Source organism: Drechmeria coniospora, chromosome 03, assembly GCF_001625195.1.
Source record: "Drechmeria coniospora strain ARSEF 6962 chromosome 03, whole genome shotgun sequence".
NCBI lineage: Eukaryota > Fungi > Ascomycota > Sordariomycetes > Hypocreales > Ophiocordycipitaceae > Drechmeria > Drechmeria coniospora.
Genome location: NC_054391.1, coordinates 9,245,420 through 9,263,996, shown reverse-complemented (window position 1 = coordinate 9,263,996; position 18,577 = coordinate 9,245,420). Strand labels below are relative to the sequence as shown.

The following is an 18,577-nucleotide window of genomic DNA, read 5'->3' as shown; positions in this document are numbered from 1 at the left end:
ACAAAATTCTAAAGGATGAACTTCGCAATGTCAAGTCAATAGCTCTGGATATTCAATTGCTATTTTGCGACCCATGGCTAGTTGTTAATAGTTTTCTTGAGGAGGAGCTCGATTCGCTGCAAACACTTTCGTTGGTCTTGCCGGATTCATCCGGTAAAGATTTTATAGACCCCGATCAGGATTATCGTCCTCGTCGACTTGCATTTAGACAACCTGCTCGGCGGTGCAGGCTACGATCAATCCCGCTTGAAATCCAAAAGACGATAAATATTACATTAGCGGCAATAATGGCAGACGAGTGGCCGTCATGCCAGCTACCACATGCCTTGCAATTGGCCAGGAAGGAAATTGAAGCCTGTGAATGCTCTGACGAGCTGTATCCCGGAATATCAGCAAAGATTAACATCATTGCCCAGACCTTTATCGAGTACCAACAGGACGGGACATGGAAGGAGATTTGTGGTGAGAGACAGTTTACAGACCCAGAGATTGACTCTCGTGCATCAGGGCGATGTATGTCAATCAATGAGCGGCCAAATCCGGAGCTTATCCGTGTGAATGACCTAGACGGCGATTTCATGGTTTATGACTTGACTTATGAGGATTTTCCAGAGGGCTTATATACCAGTTGGTAGAGTTACACCCAATACACTAAGTGGCAGCCAAATACGTCATGGTACTTATAGAATGGAGTTGCGAGTCTATTAGAACATCTGCGTTTCGGGATAGTTTTATCACTCTCCAGCAGTTGCGTTATGACGATATTGTATAAGCATGTGATACTCATGATGCAATACTGTATCTTGAAAGATCACACTGGCGAGAAGCCATTACTTGATAGAACCTAGGCATTACCCTCCTTTTCACGTAGTGCAACAGAACTCGCGTCTTCGTGCATTCAACCAAGCGAAAATGTCTGCGCTTAGTTGTTCCCAGCTAGCAGTGCACTGTACACGGGGTGTTATTTTCTGAAAATCTCAAATATACAGCGATATTCAACAGCTGATGCAGTTGCAGGGGTCCAACTAATAGCATCATATTCGTAGCACGGGTAGCGGGAAGGTATCAGTTGAGCTGCACTCCAGACCCATCAATGGCACCATCGGAGTTCTGTAGTAATACAAAGTATCTAGATGCAGTACTATAAGTAGTATCGGAGCTATCTCGGCGGGTCTACCGAGTTGACAGTAGACTATACGGAGTACTCTGTAAAACTACATGCATACTCCTATGTGCCAAGTATTGCTAGAGGGTTGGAATAGCAAGAGTCTACTTATGCTTACTTGTAGGACGCTTGGCACCACGCCGAATGATCTCTGGATCAAATAATCGCACTTTTGCAACCTCCTGGCCGCACCCACAACGATAAACGGATGTTTACATTGATGCTTATCATTAGTGCAACGTTTCTCTGCTACTATAAGATCCTTCTGGAACTACCCAGTACTACTACAGTCCTACCACTTGCTTGTCGGCCAACTCGTGGAAGCAGCAAGGTTGCCAGAATGGGTCGTGATGGGAAGACGTGTTGCCTTTCCTAGTGGTAAAAACTCAACGAGAATGAAACAACAAGTTCAGTACCGGAAGCCAAGAGGTTCGTATGTTTCGAAAAGTAGGTATTCAATACACCAGTAACTATTGCTACTATGCTCAAGTTTCTAGAACGACCTGTTTAGCTCAGAATTCCCAACGAGTGGCCTGTCCTTCCTTCCTGTAGTTGAACCAGTCGGTTCGTTCGTTAAAGTTTTGCTAGGCTCCTCATCATATGCACAAGTTTGTGTACTTTATAGTCCTCTTTTACCTAGGTCACCGCAGGACTTGTAGCGACTTCAATCACCATCAATCGCAACTTATCTCGCAGCATTATCCTCTTATCAGCATACACGTATCAAAATCACATGCCCGAGCAATGCGGATGCTTCCAGTACCTGATCCGTACCTGAACTCTAGAAGGTAACCTCCGCAGAGGATCCAGGCGTTCTTACAGTTGACGCTCTTGAATAGTGTTTTTGAGGCGGTATTCGTAACTAAGTAAAGACCCCATTCAATCTATACGATTTTTTACATTACACAAGGCCCACAACTCCGAGTAACCAGTGTTTTCTGCACCCTCAAGTAAGTACTTGTAAGCAATGTGATTTATCCAGCGGCATGGATCACTGAGACTTTTGCAGTCGCCAGAGGCATGGCGTTCAGGGCTCATGGGTTCCTGCTGTGAAAGAGATCTCTCGTTCGTATTACTTTAATATTGCAATACTTATTCGCATTCAACCATTTCGATGTCGATGATGTGCATGCATGTTTCTCGTTTCTCCTCGGCCTACATGCCGGTACATTTTCATGCATATGCACATGCACGTAGTTGCTTACATTTGCCGACAGGAAGGCTACATAAAAACGACGTTACATACATTCCTACGGAGAGTCCATGAGGAGCCTGTTGCAACTGTATTTTCAGGCCATTGCCGAATGTGACAAGAAAAGACTCCGGAGGTGCACTCCAGATGGAGTGAAGTTAACTATATGCATTGTACGGAGTGATAGGCCGTAATCCATTTACTACTGTACGGAGTAGTTGTACGTTTTGGTGTGATGGAACGAATTACGGAGCATTTATACACACCAAGTTACCAGCATTGGCGGGCCCGGGTCATATAATTCCATGTATTATTACTGCGTACACCTACAGTGCCTACCTACATGCACAGAATAATTACTGCGTACTCGGGAAAATCTCTGCTCCAAATGAGGTACACCTATCAATACACCCAAGTACGCACCCTTCAAGGACATGCAATGTAAGCTTGCATTATGCGCTTGACTTGTTTGGACGAGATATATTTGCTTCCATATGCAATACAATAGCCAAGTACACACTTGTCGACCTTCAAATTCATCTCGGATTCATTGATATATGTATACTTTCCATTGCTTCTAGTCCAAGTCCGATCGTCGCTACTCTTTGTCGTCCCATTTCACCTGCGGCGCGGCCTGCCGTGCTCCAACCGTCAGGCATCTGCTCTACCAACAACCTCTTGTCACGTTTGCCTCTTCTCATTCACCCGCTGTTTCTTACAGCACTAGGATGCGGCTTTATAATTATCTCAGCGGGCTTGCTGTGGCAGCGCTTTGTTCCCAGCATGCATCTGCACAGGTTGTTGATGAAGACTTTACCCAGGAGGAGCCAACGGAAGATCCAGATACTTTCTACTCGGATCTCCATCCTTGTCCTCGGACCTGTGATGGAAAAGCTCCTCAAGATTGGGATGTATTCTCCAGCTTCGACCGTGTCAAACTCTGTGATCAGCCAATGTTGTTCGACACGGCCATTTACAACGCCGTCGACGATTATGACACCCCAATCAAGTTACGAATATGCACCAAAGGAGATCCAAAAAGTCACGGCAATGCTCTTGTTCGTAAAAGAGAGCCAGGGACGGAGAAATGCATGGCAGGAGGCCGGAGCACGGTTAAGTTGGAGCTGAGCCGTGGTGGATCGGACAGGGGCACAAGTCATTCCGACACCATCGCTGCTCTTCTTGGACATTTTTCGGATTACTTCGAAGACCAGGCCAACTGCCATGACCAAATCCTCTTTGGGTATGCGAACAGCACAGTGGTCGGCCTGTATGCCGGCGAAGCCTTTGGCAAGGCGACGGTGAAATCCGTCGTCACGGGCATTCTAAATTCGATATCGACCCAGGGGCACTCGTCCACAATGACGGCACAAATTTGCGGCAACGGACGCAATTCCCATCATACACTTGGTGTAGCGATCAGCACCGATGGCGATTTGGCAGCTGTCCTGACAGCGGTCCGTCTGTGGGACGGTGCGAACTGCACGGCAGCGCCGTCCACTCCCTCCTTGGATCTCAACCTGACCGCCTGGGAAGTACAAGATCATGGAAACGCCACCTTCGAGAATAACAGCACCACCTGGAGGGACAATGTCTACCCGCGCGGCGCCAGGCTTGCCGCGCGGGCAGATTGCTACACTGTGAAGGTCTCGAAAGGCGATACCTGCAAGTGGCTGGCTTCCCGATGTGGAATCACTGATGCCAGGTTTATGGAGTACAACCCAGGCGAGAACTTGTGCAAGAACCTAGTTCCAGGCCAGAGGGTCTGCTGCACTTCTGGAACGTTGACTGATAAAGAGCCAAGTGCGAATGTAGATGGGTGAGTAAGATATCCAACGGGGATGATGATTCCGTTGTGTGCTAATGCTTCCACAAGATCTTGCACCACGTATCTTGTAAAGCCTGGAGACAACTGTCACAAAATTGCAAGCGACAACGGAATCACCCTCTTGGCTTTGCTAATGTACAATACAGGCCCCAAGAGCACATGGGGATGGACTGGGTGTGAGGGTCTGATGGCCGGTTTGAATATTGTACGTTTTTTCGGCCACACTATGCAATCCTGCCTTCGATGCTCAAGTGGTATTCACACCTTTACAGTGCATCAGTCCAGGCAAACCACCTATGCCAGCTCCTGTGGCCAATGCCGTCTGTGGCCCGACCAAGCCCGGGTCTGAACCGCCTCGTGACAACCAGACTCTGGCAGATCTTAACCCTTGCCCCCTTAACGCATGTTGCAACATTTGGGGGCAATGCGGCATTTCCGGCGTAAGTTCAAGTGTTACCACGTCGCCTTCAGTCTGGTGGCTAACAGGCTGCTTAGGACTTTTGCGTCGAGGAGCGTAGCAAGACGGACAACCCTGGAACGTCCCCCTCGCGTATGAATGGGTGGGTATACGCCGCACATCAAGCATGACATTGAACGTTCGCTGAGAGACCTTTAGTTGCATCTCCAACTGCGGCATGGACATCATCAGCACCCCCGCAGTAGGCTTTGGCCGTGTCGGATACTACGAGTCGTGGAACTTTAACCGTTCCTGTCTTCATCTAAGGGCCAGCAGCGCCAACACGGACGGAAGCTATACGATTATCCATTGGGCCTTTATGGATATCGACACCTCCAACTGGACTCCCAAGATTAGAGACGATTACAATCAATGGGAACAGTTCAAGGGCTTGCATGGCGTCAAACGTGTAATTTCGTTTGGTGGCTGGAGCTTTTCGACCGAGCCTGGAACATATAACATCCTTCGTCAAGCAATGAGACCCGAAAATCGTAACGTCTTCGCCAAGAACATCGCCAAATTCCTGCGCGATCACAGTCTGGACGGCGTTGACTTTGATTGGGAGTATCCTGGTGTGAGTATTCAACTTGTCCTTTCGTTTTCTGGGCGGGATTAATCGTGACAACAGGCGATGGATATTGAAGGCACGCCACAAGGATCCTCGAGCGACGGCCCCAACTACCTGAAGTTTTTGACCGTCATGAACAGCAACCTGGACGGCGGGCCACGTGGCAAGACGATCTCGTTTGCCGCCCCAGCATCGTTCTGGTATCTCAAGGCTTTCCCCCTGAAGAAAATGGCCGAGATTGTGGACTATATCGTGTACATGACATACGATCTCCACGGTTCGTATTGCTTTCCGGCCTGATGAGGCACGAGAGCAGTGGCATTTCTGATATATCGCAGGACAATGGGATGTCGGTAACCAATGGTCGATGGATGGCTGCCCAGCTGGAAATTGCCTGAGATCACACATCAATCTAACCGAGACGACAGCGGCGCTTGCAATGAGTAACCCTCACGGCTCCCTCTTGCTCGGTTCGAAGCATGGGCTAATGTTTTCTGTAGTTACCAAAGCTGGCGTTGCTTCCAATAAGATATATGTTGGAGAGGCAAGCTACGGTCGATCCTTTAAGATGTCCAAGGAGGGCTGCACCGGCCCCATGTGCACATTTGAGGGCGACAGGTATAGCTCTGAAGCAGCGCCTGGATTGTGCACCGACACGCCTGGTTATATATCGAACGCGGAGATTAACATCATCGAACTTCATACTGATAACGTTCAGAGGTGGCACGATGGCTCGTCTAATTCGGACATGATCGTTTATGACGGTGAGTTGCACTGACAACCTTGATGAAATCCAAATGGCATACGGATTGATCCGTTTGTTGTACTTCGTATATCGCATCCTCGATAGGGACAGTCAAGCTGACTTTGCAACTCTATTCCAGACACCGAATGGGTCGCATACATGACTGACGTCACAAAGGATACTCGGAGGACGCACTGGAAGAATCATCAATTCGCGGGCACCATAGACTGGGCCGTTGACCTTCAAAGCTTCACCGATGATGACTATGATGCCAACGCTGACGGCAGCGATTTCGATGAATTCGACGGGCCGACTACGCATCCGTCGTCATGCGATGCCTCGTACGATACATTAGAGGCAATCGAGAAAGACAGAGACAAGATGGAAGCTCATTGTCATGATGAGTATATTTTGCATGTTCTGCAAAAGATCTTGAAAGACTCTCTCAACACGCACGATACACTCCTGGCCCACAACTACAACCATTACTTCGACCGCTATGCGACTTCAGTGGCTGACCAAGCCGAGAAATCTGTATCAGGCTTCATGTTCGATCACGGAAATGACTACTTTTCGTGTATTGTCACCGAGAGAGTCGATAGCTGCACACACTGCAGTGCCTTTAATGGGGTCGATGCCAGAGACTGCCGGTATTGCGAAGACTATAACTGCGGCTGGAGACATTGCGCCGAAAATCATGCTTTAACCGGATGCATTACAATGAAGAAACACGAGATCAGGCATAAGAACATCTCGATGCCATGCCCACCAGATAACTCGAAGCGTTCCAGAGGCAAAACTGCCAGCGGCTATTTTGATCAGTCTACCTACTGGACTATGCGCGACGGGAAAGAGACAGATTTCTACAAAAAGTTGTATGAAAGTACCGGTATTGATCAATCTCACATACAGTGGACAAACTTTTATAAAGGAATTCTCGATACTCCTCACGAGCGGGTCGAATATAACTTTCCAATAGTGAAGAACTTTGGCGCGAAAGATGTGCAAAATCCAAAGGATATCATCGACACGGGTCGCAGAAACCTCGACCGCCTGGGCCCTGACATTGCCTCGGCTCTCACCCAGATTAAAGATCGCACTTTCGGAGGGTTCACTTCCGATCTGGTTGATGCGATCACGATGCCCATCGTTTTAGTCGAGCAAGCCGTGGCCAGCATGAAAACCGTCAACGATATTGGCGAAAAAATGGATGCGGAAAAGCGCAAGGCCATCATCATTGGCTTTATATCCGCCCTTCTCTTCTTCATTCCGATTGCTGGAGAGATCATGGCGTCGGTTGCGACCATGGCAACCATTGGCCGCATCATAGCCATGCTCGGCGCCGTAGGAAGCGTGGCCATGGATATATACTCTGTTGTCGATTCGAAAGGAAAAGATCCTTTGAGCATTCTCGGTCTCGTCCTGGCACCGGCTGCCATATTCGACGCGGCACGGGTCGGCAAGGCAGCGGCCCTCCGTCGCGGTGCGAAGGAGGCCGACGTCGCAAAGTTGGGCAAGGGAACTAAATCGAGGCTCGACACCATCGACCGCATCAAGGGCAGGGCGACTTGTCGGTTGAAGAAACGTGATGAGCTGGACGAAGTTCAGCTCTTTGCCATGCCGATGAGCAGTCTTGCCGATCAGCCGGTCATGAGTGGGATTGAGATGTAATTTTTGGCAGTTCCGACGGATATATTCATAGTTTATCCATCCATTATTACCACTCGTGGGCATGAATGAATGAGATTCTGCCATCGTTTAGCAACTCGGCTACTAGTTGGCAGGCAAGTATCATCCAACGCTGACAACGGCTCAACAACACTGCTAGAGTTCGCACCATGGGACGGCGTGAAGCTCTCCATCCATGGAGCACAAGTAGAGGCCGGAGAACTCATCCATCATGCAAAGTATCTGCTCGGGACATGTTGGTAGGGGCGTTGGAAGGACCGTATGGAGTAGCTTGTGACTCATATGGCTGTTGGTTTTTGAAATAACTGTCGTTACAAATATATGCAGTTCGTGACAACGGTGCAAGCGGAGTACGGAGTCATAATGTCCTAATTAATGGATGCTTAGCAGCGAGATGCAAGGCAAGTTGCAGCGCAATCGGAGGGTGACGTGCCGCGGCCAGTGGCAGTTCCATTGTCTTTGTGACGTCCTAAGAAGCAAAAAAAAATCTCGCATATTCTCTAGAATCTCTCTTGTCTGGAGATGAAACGACATGCCAGATACTGTCAGTAATGACGTGCTGGGATTGTAGGGTAGCCATACCGTGCTGTGGTCTGTGAGGTGTATTAGGGGTCCAGGTATGATGCCAACGGGCATGGTCATGGACTCCTTTCTCCTCCATCCGGCTGCAAGAAATACGATTCCCCGTCCATGTTGCACATGATGAAGTAGAATAATCCCGGGCTCGCTGCAAATAAAACAGCAAATAATAATGATGATAAAAGTATGACCTGCTGGATGGCAGACTTCAGTCCATGGCCTGGCCGTCTGTGGTCCGTGCATCGGACACTTTTGGATCCGATCCGTCCCGTCCTCGATGTTGGAGAGGCCAAGTATTGATACAAGTACACCTACTTGTAACTACACTGTATAGAATACTCTATTGCATGTACAAGTACACCGTACAGTACTTGCTTTAATCAACAGCATGGAATTGCAGAGTACACGTACGTGCCTTTGCCATCCTCCACGATTCAAGCACAATGAGCCATGAGAATTTGCATGCCGATGTCTCGCAGAGCTTGCGGACGGCTGAGATCATGGCCCCGTCATTGTTCATCACTCATCCTTCACTCGTCGTCGGCCGTCAGCCAATCGCGGCTCCCGAGCCCAAGATCCCATTCGATGGCCAGTACGCCTCCTCCGTTGCTCGAGTCTCTCCATAAACCCGAGAACGACGTTGAAGACTTTGAAGAGTACACTGGAGGTGGCTATCACCCTACCGTCATCGGGGATGTTTTCCACAATGGACTATACGAGGTTGTTCGCAAGCTCGGCCTTGACATGATGGTTTGAGCCAGCTGAGAGAATGACGGCCTAGGAAATGATGAGGTCGGAGTAGATGGTCAAGTGGGCCATGCCCGCTTGGAAGAGACGACAAAAAGGTCCGTCTCTGGTGTCAGGCGGGTTGGAATACGGATTACTTTGCGAGTACCCTATTCCGATGCGTGTTACATGGTACATGCGTATCAAACGCAGCAGCCGCATCCACAAAAGGCAACAGTTATTGCCCTGACCGCGTCCCTGATTGAGGAGGGTAGACGGATCGCATTCGGCATCATATTCGCACCTCGTCCAGGGTCCGACTCCATGATTCTCCACCAGCTGGCACCAATGACCCGCACCAAAGGTGCAGCCCTTACAACTAGCTACTTTTGCTGCAACCACAAGCCTTGTTTCCGAAACACTCTCGCTCTTTGTGAGTTGGCCTATACTCGCACTGGCTCCAGGCTATTCTAGGCACTGACGTGTGTTTTTTTTGTCGGCATTGATAGGCAGACTTGGGTGGTCGACAGACACGACACCTACGTTTCCGCATATTACGTCCATCGTGGCAGGTGTCGACATAGACGCTTGCGGCTGGAGCTACAGGTGAAGCAAAGTGCACATCTGCGAGTCGGTTACACAGTCGGCGTGAAAGGGAATATTCGAATTGAATCACGACATGAAACATGATACCCATGATGCGCAGATCAGGTCCATGATGTCTCGCTGACACGGCCTAGGAAACAATATCACCTCTTCTCGTTCTTTGCGGCGCCTGGAGGTATGCATCGGAAAAAACGGCAACTTGCACATCACAAAGGATCCTGCAGTCCTAACGCCGGGAAAGCGAGCCTTTTTCAACAAGAGAATCGTCGTGGCATCCATTAGTTCAAGTTGTCATCTTCCTTGTCGTACATCGGTGTCGATCTCTCCCATCACTGAACGGACCTAAGAGGCACCCTGGCTAATTCCGTCGTGCTTCCCATTCTCAACCCTGAATCGTTGCACGTGTTTGCGTTGCAAGAATTACTACAGAATTGTACGGCCGTAATTATTACAGGTTTTGAGTGACTTTTTCTTATTATTGTACTTGAATATTGAGAATAGTATTCGTTTCCAGCCTCTGGTCTGCCGTGATCTGTAAGTACTGACGTGCTTGGAGTGCGTACTGGATTAGTAATAATAGGAGCCAGCCATCTAGCGTCAACATTTCCGCACGGAACAGAGCTCCACTGTAAATTCACGACTGGAAACTCCCATCATCCTTGGGACAACCGGATATTGAATGAACCAACGCTCCGACAAAGGCCCCCCGGCGGCGGCATGACCATGAGGAGCAACTCATGAAACTCTCAAGTCGAGTGGACGGGTCCGTCTGTAGCGCGGTGCTCGCAAGCCGCCGCTCGGCCAGCCTTCCTCCTGTCCACCCCATCGGCGACCGTCTTCGACCATGCAGGATTCCAGACGCAGCGACGCCGTCTCGCTCGCGGCCGACAGCTTGCTCCAGAAGCTCGATATGGATCATGTCGACCTTTTTCCCTGCCGGAACCTCTCGGCCGAGCTCGATTCCGTGGTGCCGTACCCGACCGTCGAGGTGCAGCTATAGCACGGCCGCGCCGGCCGCCTGCCCGGGGACGAAGCCGGTCCAGCCGCATCTCCCAGACAGGTTGGACAGGCAGCGGCTCATGTCTTTTGTTCGTGGCGGCGTCGACGGCAGGGTCGAAGACTATTTCCACTTCCACAGAGACCCCTACCGAAGAGGCTTTGCCATGCCAGACGGTCCGAACCTCAGGGTGTCCGACAACAAGCAGGAAATCGAACACCCGTCCCGCGAGGAAACGCTCAAGGCCAACGAGGGCACGTTGCCGGTCCTCGCCCGCCTTTACACGGCCGTCGGCCAGAGGTTGCGAAATCCGAACCGCACATCTCTCGACCCGATATACAGCCTGTACTGCGAGCTGCCGGAACCGAGGATGCTCTACCTCACCTGGCAGTGGAGGAACAGGCTCCTGAGAGTCATGGGCGCGCCGCCAAAGCGCGACATGGAGTCCATGCTTCGCTACTTTGCCCTCCTTTCCGACGTCAAGAATGCCGGCCTCAGCTTGCGACGGTCGCATTGGAACTTTGCCCTGGCCTTTGCCACCAAGTATGCTGCCTGGACGACCTCGCGAGAAATGGAGTCTGCCTTGCGGCTCTGGAGGGAGATGGAGCGGGACGCAAACGTCATGGGCAACGACGTGACCTTTAACATCCTCTTCGACGTCGCCTCCAAGGCCGGCAACTTCACCCTCGCCGACATGATCTACAAGGAAATGGAGTGCCGCGGCATCGAGTTCAACCGGTTCCATCACGTCAGCCTCATCCACTACTTCGGCTTGAAGCTGGACTCGGGCGGCATCCGCGCCGCCTACCGAGAAATGGTCGAGGCGGGGGAGATGATCGATACCGTCGTCCTCAACTGCGTCATCTCCGGTCTGCTGAAATGCGGCGAGGAATCGGCGGCCGACGAGACGTACGATCGAATGAAGGATTGCCATGCCCTCGCCACGGACCTGCCGCAGAGGGACTACGCCATGAACAAGGTCGTAACCAAGGTCCTCATGATGTTCGCCAAGGTCAGCAGGAAACACCCGGCCCTCAAGGAAGCCATGCAGACGACGGTGCGCCTTGCGCCGGACCTGCATACCTACAAGCTCCTGGTCCAGCATTACGCCATCCGCACCGGTCAGCTTGCCAAGGTGGCCCGGTACCTCGACGAGATGAAGCACCTCAAGCTTTCCGTCCATCCGACCATATTCCTCGCCCTTCTCAAGGGCTTCTACCACCACGGAGGCTTCCCCGGTTCCGACTGGAGCGAGAAGAGGCTCGAGGGGGTCCTCTCGGCCCTCTACCAAGCTCGAAACGAGCATCCCAAGGGTTTCCGCGTCGAAAGTTGGCTCGTCATCTGGGCCCTGCGCGCCGTCAAGAAATGTTCCTCCACCGAGGTGCTGATGCAGACGTTTGACGACTTGAGCCGGATATGGGATATCAAGCCAGAGGGGCTCCCGTTCATTCACGCCATTTATGACAACATCTTGCGCGGAAAGGACATGAAGTCTCCCTGGGGCAAATCGGGACATAACGATGCATCCTCGGCGTGGGAAGGGTGAGTCCTGGCCATGATGCCGGCAAAGTCCCGGAACGGGGTCAATGGACCGACATTTCGTCGACTGGTAGCGTCGAGTTTGAGCATGGAATTTGACCTTTCGGACGAGTCTTGTGCACCTTTGGCTCTGGACCATCTAGAAATGAAGATTTGTTTGCCGATAGATACCAGCACCCGTCTACCTTACGCTATACATATGCCACAACAGTATCCCTCGCCATTCCCATTTCGCGAGAAACAGCCATGGATGACCCCGAGCACCATGTCGCACGCTTACTGCTCCTTGTAGGTCTGGTAGACTGCCGGCTGTCAGCGGGTGTCGCGAGCGGGTTGGACGGAACGACGTACCAGCGATGCCGAAGGGGGCGGAGAAGCCGACGGCGACAAAGGTCCAGAAGCCCAAGGCAAAGCCCTTGCCGCGCGGGTTGAAGGGGATGTTGGAGTAGGGACCCTCGGGGTAGTGGTACGGCGAGGAGAGGCGAGCCCGCGTTGCGTGGAAGCCTCGTCGGGATACGAGCGTGGTGGTCGTGCGAGCGGCGGCGCGGGAGAACATCTGCGAATGGATTAGAATAGCTCTAGAAAGCTTCGCGGCAGCTTGATGCGAACCTTGAAAAGAAGAAGTCGCTTCGGTGGCGAGGGATGGAGAGGAGAGGAGAGCTTTTGCGTATCGACGTCGAGACGATCCAAAGTTATCCGGGTATTATTCGTGGTCTGACCTGAACCGTCAGAGGTCAAAAGCGTCGAGACCTTGGCACAATTGGATCACGTGGTTCGCTGGCGCCGGTATCCACATCGCGGTGTAGCGGCGTTTCTCCGGCTCAAATAGAGCTCTCACCGCCTGCCGTCTTGAGTCTCCTTTTCTGCCCCATTGCTGGGGGATCCGCCAACTTTTTTTTGGCTACGCTGAAGACTTGAGAGAAATCTCGCTGCATCCGGGATCCAGCCATCACGGCAACTTGGCTGAGTTTGGTTTTCCTTTCGCAGCATCGCACTCGTCTCCTGTCCTGCCATTTATCCGGAGGATTCTCGAAAATCGTACCTCTATGCCATTTTGAGTTCTTTCAGTCTTTGAAGCCTTCGAGCACAGCTCCGGATCGCCAAAATGGATGAAATGTTTGATATCTTCGAGGGCAAGCCTGGCCCGCAGAGTGAAGATGACGACGAGCAGGTACCACAACCGAACCGAACCCGCGAGAGGAAAAGCAAGACGGGCAAAAAGAGAAAAGTCGACGAAGCTATGAATGGTGCGGCGACCGAGGATGTGACCAAGGATGAGGCCAAACCGACAGCTGCCGTGGAAGCCGATGAAAGCGACGAGAGCCCAAAGGGCGATGAGTCTGACAGGCATGGCTCAGAAACACCCAGCCAGCAGGAAAAGAAGCGTCGGAAAAGAGAGGGGGATGTGGCACCAGTTCTAACCGATACCTTCGAGACGGCTCAGTCACGAGAGGTAGCGGGAGCGACGACCTTGTTGCCCCAAGAGTCCTCGCTCGTCCTGTCCCACAACATCCAGCATCAGGTCGCACTTCCCCCTGACCTGGACTACGATTACGTTCCCTTGTCAGAGCACAAAGCGCCCGAGGAGCCCGCAAGGACCTGGAACTTCAAGCTCGATCCTTTCCAGAGTTTGTCCGTTGCGTCGATTGAGCGTGACGAGAGCGTTCTGGTATCGGCCCACACGAGTGCCGGAAAGACGGTCGTCGCCGAGTATGCGATCGCGCAGTGCCTCAAGCGCAACCAGAGGGTCATCTACACGAGCCCAATCAAGGCATTGAGCAACCAGAAATTCCGAGATTTTGATGCCATTTTCGGCGACGTTGGCCTCATGACGGGAGATGTGACCATCAACCCGACTGCCAGCTGTCTGGTCATGACGACGGAGATTCTGCGCTCCATGCTGTACCGCGGCTCCGAGATCATGCGAGAAGTTGCCTGGGTCGTCTTCGACGAGATTCACTACATGCGAGACAAGACGCGAGGTGTCGTGTGGGAGGAAACCATCATCATGCTTCCCGACAAGGTCCGATACGTCTTCCTCTCAGCCACCATCCCCAACGCCTTTCAGTTTGCCGAATGGATCGCCAAGATTCACCACCAAGCCTGCCACGTCGTCTACACCGACTTCCGACCGACGCCGCTGCAGAATTACTTTTACCCCTGCGGCGGAAAAGGAGCGTCCATGGTGGTGGACGAGAAGGGCAACTTCAACGAGCACAACTTTAACCAGATCATGAAGGAGGTCGAGGACAGGAAGGGCGCCGAGTCGAACGACGCCAACGCGAAGATGAAGGGCAAGGGCAAGAACAAGAAGACCAACAAAGGCGGCGCCGACGAGGGCTCCGACATCTACAAGATCATCAAGATGACGGTCAAGCGCAAGTTCAACCCCGTCATCGTCTTCAACTTCAGCAAGCGGGAGGTGGAGAACCTCGCGCTCAAGGTCTCGGGCCTCGACTTCAACGACGACTCGGAGCGCGCCATGGTCAAGAAGGTCTTTGAAAGCGCCATCGAGAGCTTGTCGGAGCAGGATCGCGAGCTGCCTCAGATTGCTCACATCTTGCCTCTGCTGATGAAGGGCGTCGGCGTTCACCACTCGGGACTGCTGCCGATCCTCAAGGAGACGATCGAGATCCTCTTCCAGGAATCGCTCATCAAGGTCCTGTTCGCGACGGAAACCTTCTCCATCGGCCTCAACATGCCGGCGAAGACGGTCGTCTTCACGCAGGTCACGAAATGGGACGGCGTGAAGCGACGGCCCATCACGTGTTCGGAGTACATCCAGATGGCCGGTCGAGCCGGCCGACGTGGCCTGGACGCAAGAGGTCTCGTGCTGATGATGGTGGACGACAAGCTGGAGCCGGACGTCGCCAAGGAGATTGTCACGGGCCAGCAGGACAACCTGAATTCGGCATTCTACCTCGGCTACAACATGATTCTCAACCTCCTCCGCATCGAGGCCATCTCGCCAGAGTACATGCTGGAGAGATGCTTCCACCAGTTCCAAACGGCAGCCAGCGTGCCGAGCCTGGAAAACGAACTCGTGGCCTTGCAGCGGGAGCGCGACGGGCTGTCGATCCCGGACGAGGCCACCGTCAAGGACTACTATCAGATCCGACAGCAGCTCAACACGTACACGAAGGACATGCGAGCCGTCATCCAGCATCCGCAGTACAGCCTGGGCTACCTCCAGCCGGGGCGGCTGGTGCAGATCTACAACCCCAAGGAGTCGGCCGACAGCGTGTCGGGCGGCCTGGACTTTGGCTGGGGCGTCATCGTCAGTCAGGAGAAGCGAAGAAGCCCCAAGCTCGGCGAGCCGGAGGCCATTGCGCAGGAGTCGCACGTCATCAACGTCCTGCTTCCCCTGTCGGCGTCGAGCGTCACGGTTTCGTCGGCGCACCCGGCCGAGGAAATACAGCAAGGGATCGTGCCGGCGGGCGCCGACGAGGACGTCATTCACGAGACGGTCCCCTGCCTGCTCACCTGCATCAAGGCCATCAGCCAGATCCGGATATTCATGCCCAAGGAGGGCCTGAAGCGTAGGGAGGACAGGGACACGGCGCAAAAGTCGCTCGCCGAGGTCAAGCGCCGATTCCCCGACGGGCTTCCCATCCTGGATCCGATCGAAAACATGGAGATCACGGACGAATCGTTCAAGAAGCTGATGCGCAAGATAGAGGTGCTCGAGTCCCGACTGCTGGCCAACCCGCTTCACCTGTCACCCCTCCTGCCGTCACTGTGGGAGCAATACCACGCCAAGGTGCGGGTCGGGGAGCAGATCAAGGCCAAGAAGAAGACGATCGCCAAGGCGCACAGCATCGCGCAGATGGACGAGCTCAAGTCCCGGAAGCGAGTGCTGCGCCGTCTCGGGTTCATCAACGACGCCGAGGTGGTGCAGCTCAAGGCGCGCGTCGCGTGCGAGATCTCGTCGACCGAAGGGCACGAGCTGCTGCTGTCGGAGCTCCTCTTCGACCGCTTCTTCAACGAGATGACGCCGGAAAGCATCGCCGCCATCCTGAGCTGCTTCATCTTTGACGAAAAGGTCGAGACGCAGGCGCTCAAGGAAGACCTGCAGAAGCCGTACCGCGAGATCCTGGCCAAGGCGCGCATCGTCGCCAAGATCAGCCAGGAGTGCAAGCTGGACGTGAACGAGGACGAGTACGTGGCGAGCCTGAAGTGGCAGCTGATGGAGACGGTCTACACCTGGGCTCAGGGACGGTCGTTTGCCGAAATCTGGTGAGTGCTCCGCCTCGACGCGCGCGTGGCGAGAGGCAGGCTGACGGCTCCTAGCAAAATGACGAACACGTACGAGGGGTCCCTCATCCGGCTCTTCCGCCGGCTCGAGGAGCTTCTGCGGCAAATGGCCCAGGCAGCCAAGGTCATGGGCAACGAGGACCTGACCAAGAAGTTTGAGGAGAGTCTGAGCAAGATACGGAGGGACATTGTGGCGGCGCAGAGCCTGTACCTGTAGGCCGCGGGTGACGAGCGGCTTCGGGGGTGCTTGTGCTTTGAATGGGAGTCTAGAAGGGAGGCGGTTTGCTTATACCAGTGCCAGCCAGATGGGAGTTTGGAGCGGGGGATGACGCTTACCGTGCGCGCCGTCCTATTTTGATGGACCGTGGATGCCGATGGCCAAAGTTGACGGCTTGTCAAGAGAATCACAGGCCAAGTGTACATGGTGCACCATTTGAAACATTTTCATGCATGCCACGCTCTCCTTACCAGGCTCGCTACGAGTACAGATGCTCTTGTACGTACACGGCGTAGTTTCACGCGGGGCCGGCCCTTTGTCGAGGGCCCTCCATGGGAGGATGTCTCGGACGCGGCTCGCCCGTGACGGGTCGGGCGCGAGCTCGGTTTCGAAACATGGTCGAATCATGTCTCCGTTCGGCATCAACGTGAGGTGAGTTTGCTCCGCGACGGGCTGCCTGCTCCGGCCTCTGGGACGATGCCGATGGCGGTGGTTTGCGGAAGCGTGGAAACCGAAGCGGCACACCGCCGCGGGTACCGCCTTGGACATGTCGGTGGTCTCGCGAACGGATCGGAAGGCGCGCTCGGAAGGGGTTTCGTTTCGGCGACACAATGGCCGAGGCGCTCCGGCGGTTTCGAGCTCGCACGATGAACCCGCCGCGGTCGCCGTCACCGATCGCCGGGAATTCCCATGACGATGCCGACGATCAAGCTCAGGACGACGCCGGAGCCGACAAAGATCTGCCACTTTTCGCCCCAGAGGCCCTGCCGCAGAAGCCAGGTGACGCTGCCGAGGGGGAAGAAGAAGCCGATCATCATGCCGCGAATGAGGATGTCGAGCACCGTGGACATGGCGCTCATGTCGTCCTCGGCGGGCGCGGCACCGCTGGCGGAGACGGAAGGCAGCTCGCCGGCGTTGGTGTCTATCCAGGCGTCCTCGAGCCGACGCAGCGTGTCGGGCGACGGCAGCGAGTCGGGGGCGAAACGCTCCGTGTGGATGGACTCAAACTGGGTGCGCAGCGTCGAGATCTCCGAGGTGGAGAAGCCGGCCTGCAGGAGACGGTCGAAGCCGCGGGGGCGAGGGCGGGTGGTGGCCGAGGCGAGGCCCGACGAGGAGCCGTGGCCGCGGCGGGCCCTCGACAGGCCGGCGGCGTCGGCGTGGCCGGCCGTCGAGTCTGGCGGGTCGGCGGCGGCGGCCTCCTCGGCGGCGAGCTCCTCCTGCGAGAGCTCATCTCCTATCGAGCAGTTGACGTAGACGCGCGGCGGCGGTGCGTCGACGGCGGCCTTGCCCTTGCCTCTGCCGTCGCCTTGGGCGCCGCCCCTGCGATCCCTCGCCGCCGTCGACAAAGGGGCCGGCGGAGGGGCGAGCGGCTTGAGGACGGCGCCGAGGGCCGACGAGTCGGGCAGGATGCGGCCCTGGTGGATGAGGCGTAGGCGGTTGCGCGTGGCGAGGCTGCCGCGCAGGAGGGCCTTGAGGGAGAGGACCGTCGTCGTCTGCGGGGACGGGATGTCGAGCTCGAGGTCGGGGATCGACGTGGAGAAGCGAACGGTGAGGTGGAGGGTGGCGGTCATGATGTCATGGTGCGCCGGCGGCGAGGCCGGGAGGACACGGGAGAGCACGGGAGGTCGATGCGAGGTCGATGCGAGGTCGATGTGAGGTTCGACGAAGCTAGATGAGGGCACGGGAGGGCACGGGAGGGCACGGGAGGGCACGGGAGGGAACGGGAGGGCACGGGAGGTCAAGGCTCGGTCGATGCGAGGTTCGACGGAGCTCGATGAGGCCGCGGGAGGTCAAGCTGCGAGGTTCGATGGAGCTGTATGAGGCCGCCAGAGGTCAAGGCTCGGTCGATGCGAGGTTCGACGGAGCTGGATGAGGCCGCGGGAGATCAAGGCGAGGTCGATGCGAGGTCGATGCGAGGTTCGACGGAGCTCGATGAGGCCGCGGGAGATCAAGGCTCGGTCGATGCGAGGTTCGACGGAGCTCGATGAGGCCGCGGGAGGTCAAGGCTCGGTCGA

The 18,577-nt window shown here is 54.5% G+C and overlaps 5 protein-coding genes across 5 annotated transcripts; 3 read left to right on the top strand and 2 right to left on the bottom strand.

Moving 5' to 3' along the window:
• Positions 1-3,085: 3,085 nt before the first annotated feature.
• Positions 3,086-7,626, top strand: DCS_08170 (uncharacterized protein; the record flags this gene model as incomplete). Its single annotated transcript, XM_040805450.1, has 9 exons — positions 3,086-4,176; positions 4,234-4,390; positions 4,458-4,625; positions 4,681-4,745; positions 4,802-5,216; positions 5,271-5,487; positions 5,711-5,974; positions 6,095-6,549; positions 6,682-7,626. 9 exons carry the CDS (start codon positions 3,086-3,088, stop codon positions 7,624-7,626), a joined length of 3,777 nt encoding a protein of 1,258 aa, XP_040655554.1.
• Positions 7,627-10,399: 2,773 nt separating this feature from the next.
• Positions 10,400-12,098, top strand: DCS_08169 (pentatricopeptide repeat containing protein; the record flags this gene model as incomplete). Its single annotated transcript, XM_040805449.1, has 2 exons — positions 10,400-10,543; positions 10,599-12,098. 2 exons carry the CDS (start codon positions 10,400-10,402, stop codon positions 12,096-12,098), a joined length of 1,644 nt encoding a protein of 547 aa, XP_040655553.1.
• Positions 12,099-12,367: 269 nt separating this feature from the next.
• On the bottom strand, positions 12,368-12,963 carry DCS_08168 (uncharacterized protein; the record flags this gene model as incomplete). The annotated part of the gene is made up of 4 exons (XM_040805448.1): positions 12,368-12,393; positions 12,443-12,647; positions 12,701-12,810; positions 12,930-12,963. The coding sequence occupies 4 exons, from the start codon at positions 12,961-12,963 to the stop codon at positions 12,368-12,370; spliced, it is 375 nt and encodes a 124-aa protein (XP_040655552.1).
• Positions 12,964-13,196: 233 nt separating this feature from the next.
• Positions 13,197-16,562, top strand: DCS_08167 (ATP-dependent RNA helicase DOB1; the record flags this gene model as incomplete). Its single annotated transcript, XM_040805447.1, has 2 exons — positions 13,197-16,327; positions 16,382-16,562. The coding sequence occupies 2 exons, from the start codon at positions 13,197-13,199 to the stop codon at positions 16,560-16,562; spliced, it is 3,312 nt and encodes a 1,103-aa protein (XP_040655551.1).
• A 132-nt stretch (positions 16,563-16,694) lies between these two features.
• DCS_08166 (uncharacterized protein) lies at positions 16,695-17,422 on the bottom strand (the record flags this gene model as incomplete). The annotated part of the gene is made up of 2 exons (XM_040805446.1): positions 16,695-17,201; positions 17,258-17,422. 2 exons carry the CDS (start codon positions 17,420-17,422, stop codon positions 16,695-16,697), a joined length of 672 nt encoding a protein of 223 aa, XP_040655550.1.
• Positions 17,423-18,577: the final 1,155 nt, after the last annotated feature.